The 6,000-nt window shown below is 33.8% G+C and overlaps 1 protein-coding gene across 2 annotated transcripts in view; it reads left to right on the top strand.

The window, feature by feature from the left end:
* The window catches only part of LOC128653483 (mitogen-activated protein kinase 14), a 350,993-nt gene that overhangs the window by 59 nt on the left and 344,934 nt on the right, over window positions 1-6,000 (top strand). For both annotated transcript variants that reach the window (XM_053706818.1, XM_053706817.1), the window contains exon 1: window positions 1-222. This exon is cut by the window's left edge. In XM_053706818.1, the coding sequence (XP_053562793.1) occupies window positions 104-222 (119 nt within the window). In that variant the 5' untranslated portion in view covers window positions 1-103. The remainder of the gene's footprint in view (window positions 223-6,000) is intronic.

Here is a 6,000-nt window from a genome sequence, read left to right as displayed (position 1 = left end):
AATTTAGTGTCTTCGCCGCCACCGGTTGTTAACCGGAGAGCGCTATACCCACTTTGATAGCCGGTAAAACCTTCCCCGACCGGCCGGGGGCGCTGCAGAGAAAATGTCTTCTAACCCCCCTCCTGGATTTTATAGGCAAGAGCTGAACAAAACTCTGTGGGAAGTCCCCGAGAGATATCAGAACCTGACGCCTGTGGGTTCGGGGGCCTACGGATCTGTGTGGTATGTGACTTCTAGTTACCCTCTCTATAAAGCTTTCTCGTGCTGCTGTCTGAGTCAGAAAGTACTTCTCCTTAAGGCCTCTGAGCTTGCACATTCCCCCACTCTAATTGATTAGCCAGAATGACCAATTTGTGGATCCTTCCTTATTGCTTCCTCAAGGACTTTTCTACCTGTCTGTCCTGCAATCCTCTACTTATGTAGAATAAACTATTGCATGCACGGCAAGTTGAGTCCAGGAAATACTGAATAATATCTAGAAGTTTTGACAACCCTTGATCATTCTAGTTAAATGAATTAAAATGGTTTGATATACGTGTATGGGGTTATTTGCAACAAGTATTGCAAGTCAAGGAACTGTCACTGTCATTAATGCTTTATACGTCTATAAATAATCTGCAGAACAATTCAGTGCTTATGCATTGCATTAGGCTGGAGTTTTGCAATGCTGCTGTTCCCTTAAACATTTTGCAATAACATCTTGTGCAACTTTGGAAGCACTGCTTTTTTAATTCTGAATTTAAGCGCTGTGGAGAAAAATTACTAGTTTGATCGTGAATGATATTTCTTTTATTTTAAATGTATCAGTTCCATCACTCTCTGTAGTGTGTATGTGAGGGAAACTTTTTCGTTTGACAGAATATTAAATGCACTTTTTTTATTTTTATTTTACATTAGATCAAGGGTGAGGCTGAGTATGGATAATCACTAAAGGGTGCAGCTTTATGGTGTATAGATAGGTTTGACCCTCTATAATCAATAAACTCAGCTTGGCAAGTGGCATTTCTACACCTGCTAGACTGCTTTTAAGTAGATTTTTTTTATATCATAGTAGCTTTATAAATTAGTATAAAAACCTTATGTCTGAGATATTGGTCTATTTTACACCTACTAGCCTGTCTTGGATGAGATTTTTATAGCATGCAAACTTTGTTTATTAGTATAAAAGCCGATTATTTCCTATATAATGTAAGCGTTCATAACGATACAGGAATAATTATTTGTAAATACACATATACAAAGGGGTGGGAAAATATCACTATACTTTACTGATTATGGGACATAGCCAAATTATTAATTACTGACTCACCCAAGATTAGTGGAAATATATATATATATATATATATATATATATATATATATATATATATATATATATATATATATATATAATGTGTGTGTGTGTTCAATTTCTTTAACTATTTAAAATTGAGTGGACTAGTAACTTTTTCCCCTGACTAATATATATATATATATATATATATATATATATATATATATATATATATATATATATATGTATATATATATGTGTATATATAAAGCACTAATAAAAAAAAAAAGTACAAACTATATACTGACAACTCGTGTAGTAGATTGACTGACTGACTTTATCATGGATACAATTTAACACTTTCAAGCAACTGTCACTGTGTCCATTGAAAGAAAACATTACAACCGTCTATCTTGTGTGTTACTAAGTGGCATAGCTTATATTGTACATTTTATCTTTTCAAAATTTAAAATACAGCTTGTTTAGGAGCCATTCAGGTCCTGGGATCCATTGGGTTCCATCTAAGAAAAACATGATTTTTGTTAATTTCTCTTTTTGTAAGAGTAGCTCTATTTTTAATTTAATTATTTACTTTTTTAATCCCTAAACGGGTTATCTTGAATTCAAATAGGAATAATGTGCTAGGCTACCATTGACTTTAAAACATAGCACTGAATAAATACCTTAAACCCCAAGATGAGTGTAATATATAATTCTCTCATGTACAAAAGAAAATATTAATTTGCAGAAAAGCAATAGAACAAGAATTTCTACACTGTCAGTCTAAATAAAAATGCAGGGGAGTACTACTTTACAAAAATGTGATGGATTCCTAAAACTGTACAGAGACTAATGATGAGATAAAAAATGTGTGTTTGTGTGGAGTTTAAAGACAACTACATGGATGCTTATTTGTTCATTTGCAGTGGCTATCATTTACCCAGACTGCACTGTACATTGGAATAAAGTGGAAGGGGGAGTTCTCTGTGTAGTTTTATGCACCACTTTGCAGCACAGCAACAATTACCCAGTTTCCATTGAGGTGATAAAGTGTGGAAACTGTTGGTAAAAACATTTATCTCTATTAGAGTCTATGGATAATTTTTACATTACCACCAGTTTCCAAACTTTACCATCTCAATGGAAAGTAGGGCTGTGTTGGGTATGAACGAGATTAGTAAGTAGATAAGCAGAGATGTAACACATCTTGAGAGCCACATGGCCCAGCCTATGCAGTCGACCCCTAAAACTCATTATGACAAATACAAGGGAATTAGCACAGTTGACTAAAGGGGCACTGTAGCCCCCATGGCAGAACATGCTCTGATCTGAGATGTCATTGAAGAAAATGCAGCATATTTGCAGAAAGAATGGGACACATGCAAGAGCTGTTAGCGATTTTGCTTTGCAGGGCTGACTTTTCTTTAAACAGCGCAGCACTGTGTAAGTTTTCCTTAAAGGGACATTAAAGTCAACATTAGACATTCAGATATAGCATACAATTTTAAACAACTTTCCAATTTACTTCTATTATTTATTTATTTTGTCTTCTCTTGTTATCCTTTGTTGAAGGCTTTACTTAGGTATGCTCAGGAGCAGCAAAGCACCTGGGTGCTAGCTGCTGATTGGTGGCTGCATATATATATATATATATATATATATATATATATATATATTGTCATTGGCTCACTCATGTATTCATTTAAAAATCAGTAGTGCATTGCTGCTCCTTCAACAAATGATACCAAGAGAATGAAGCAAATTTGATAATAGAAGTAAACTGGAAAGTTGTTTAAAATGGTATTTTCTACCTTAATCATGAAATAAAAATTTGGAGTTTCATGTCCCTTTAACACAGTGCAGCCAGAGTGAATCGCTGTTTAAAGAGAACAGTCAAATATTGATTGATTGACTGGCACTCAGGCAGTTTTTTCAATCAGTTAGCCTTTTTGCCAAGCTGGTCTGCAAAGCTAAATCTAAGACGTTCGTGTGAGCAACGGATCTTTTTATTGCTGCATTTTTACTATGATTATGTGATTATGCCAAGAATAAAGGCAACACATTTGTTCAAGGGGCACTTTAAAAACTTTATAAAATGTAATTTTGTCTCTGCTGCTAATTTGCAATGCAATTTTCAACTGCTGCAATATATTATAAAGCTTTATTCTACAGTTAAAGTGATGCTATACGTTCCCCTTTGCATGAACAGATCTAGAATGATAGCAATATTTTAGATGAAGTTTATTTCATCAGTTGTAATGAAGATGTGCTATAATTTACTTTTTAATGTAGCTCTGAAATGTAAATATCTCACGCTCTGCCCACTTCAAAATTTTTTTTTTTTTTTTTTGTGAGCTACTGGTCTGAACTATCATGCAATCAGCACTCGAGCCACAAAAAAAATATTAAATAAAATCATGTGAGTGCCATATGACTAGAGCGCCGATTGGATAACAGTTTAAACCATTCAAAAAATTACTTTTGAAGTGGGTGGCCAGAACGCGGGGTATTTCAATTTCAGTGCTACATTAAAGTGAAGGTAAACTTTGATGAATGAAAGCCCATTTTTTAAAAATATTATTAAAAACAGGGGCACTGTCATTCATCAAAGTTTACAAAGCAGCTGTTTTGATTAAAAACTTACCTTTGTTTTTTTTGACAGTCAGAGCAGCTTCCCCCTCCCGGAGATCCTCTCTTCACACGTCATGAATGACTAATCCAGCTTCCTCCAATCACGGCTTTCCCCCCAGGGTAGTCATTGTCTGAGGGCATGCAGTGATTGGAGGAAGCCGGATTAGTAATTCATGACGTGTGAAGAGAGGATCTCCGGGTGGGGGAAGCTGCTCTGACTGTGAAAAAAACAAAGGTAAGTTTTTAATCAAAACGGCTGCTTTCTAAACTTTGATGAATGAAAGTGCCCCTGTTTTTAATAGTATTTTTAAAAAATGGGCTTTCATTCATCAAAGTTTACCTTCACTTTAAAAAGTAAGTTATAGCACATCTTCATTACAACTGATGAATTAAACTCCATCTAAATATTGCTAGTACATTTCTGGATCAGTTTAATACAGAAGGGAAGTTTTACCATCACTTTAATCAGCACATTGCATTGGCTTTAATGCAACTGCTTAAAGTGAAAGTCAATCCTAGCGTTTGTGAAACGCTAGGATTGACCATTTAAACAAAAAAAAAAAAAAGGAGACTTTCATTCATGCAGAAAGCTCCTTTACTTGTTTCAAGTGTTCGCACCGGGGCCCTGGAGTTTCAAGCAGATTGGATGGGCTGATTCCATTAATTGAAATGCTAAACTTCTGGTTCAGAATTTATATGTAAAACTAAAGAATCTGAATGTGAGGTTTGCATGAGGAGACTTTACAAAACATTTACTGTCCCTTTTAATAAAAAAGAGCCATTCTAGTTCTAAAAGTACGTGCTCAAATTCATTAGAGCACATAATTTTGTCATCAGTGACGCTGCAATACTATGTGTTTAACACCACATGTGTTAAACACATAGTTAAAGTACAATCCAGGAGCCAATGAGACTTTAACCATGTGTTTTAATATCCCTTTATTGAAGCTGAAAAATAGTGCTCTTGCCATGTGTTTCTCTGTAGTTTGTACTAAGACTGTTTAAATGTTCATTTAAATATTTGTTTTATTTTTTTCTATAAATACTTTTTTTTTTTTTTTATTTTTTTTTTATTTAAATATTTTATTTAACATCCATTTTCATTTACAAAAGAAAGAAAGAGAGTCGGCACAAGACAAAAAAAAGGAAAAATAAAAGTCATCTTCATGCAAAACAATAATCATATCAAGGTAGAAACCTTTACACAGATACTTTTCATAAAAGGAAGACGAAGGGAGAGAAAAAAAAAATATGAAATGAAAAAGATCAAAGTACTACAACTTGACCTTATATCTGGTTCTTCTAAATTGTCCTGTTAAGAAATGTATGGGTTTTGTGTAATATATATATATATATATATATAACAAAAGAGAAAAAATAAAATAAAAAAATAAAAATCTATAAATACTAGATATCCCAGAGGTTTTTCTTGTTTTGTTTTATATATATATATATATATATATATATATATATATATATATATATATATATATATATATATAGCGGCTATGGGTAAAACCTGATTTACTGTAATTCCCCCATCTACAATTTTTTTTCCCTTCCACTCTGGCTGGGGGTTTCAAGGAAGGCGCCCCACCAATCCTCTGGCATCCACCCCAAGTGAACCTTGGACAATGAGGTTCCCTAGACAGAGGCAAAAAATATAGTGAATATGTGTGAATTACAGTAATCATATATATGATGCTGTGACTCAATGCACTCTGAGAAGATTTATCATGTTACATTGGGCTTTACCCACAGCACCTTAGGTAATGTCAGGTTTACCCGGGTAATGCTAGGATTCCCCAATTTCTTACTTTACCCGCAACACAGGTTTTTAGCGGGTGCACTACCCGACTAAACTTTTAGCTAAAATGAACTAATATTAAAAATGTTAAATTTGTATTGCACAAATTATCATTAAATACATTTTTGTTCAATTATGCAATTAATTTGTGCTTTGGATAGCAGAAAATTATATAATATTAGAAAATCTTAGACAGTCCACACCTAGCTGGCAACATTTTCTGTGGAGAGCATCTATCTATCTATCTATCTATCTATCTATCTATCTATCTATCTATCTATCTATCTAT

The sequence above is a fragment of the Bombina bombina genome, chromosome 3, assembly GCF_027579735.1.
Source record: "Bombina bombina isolate aBomBom1 chromosome 3, aBomBom1.pri, whole genome shotgun sequence".
NCBI classification, from domain to species: Eukaryota; Metazoa; Chordata; class Amphibia; order Anura; family Bombinatoridae; genus Bombina; species Bombina bombina.
Note: the sequence above shows the minus strand (reverse complement) of the source record. Positions and strands in the feature narration are given on the sequence as shown.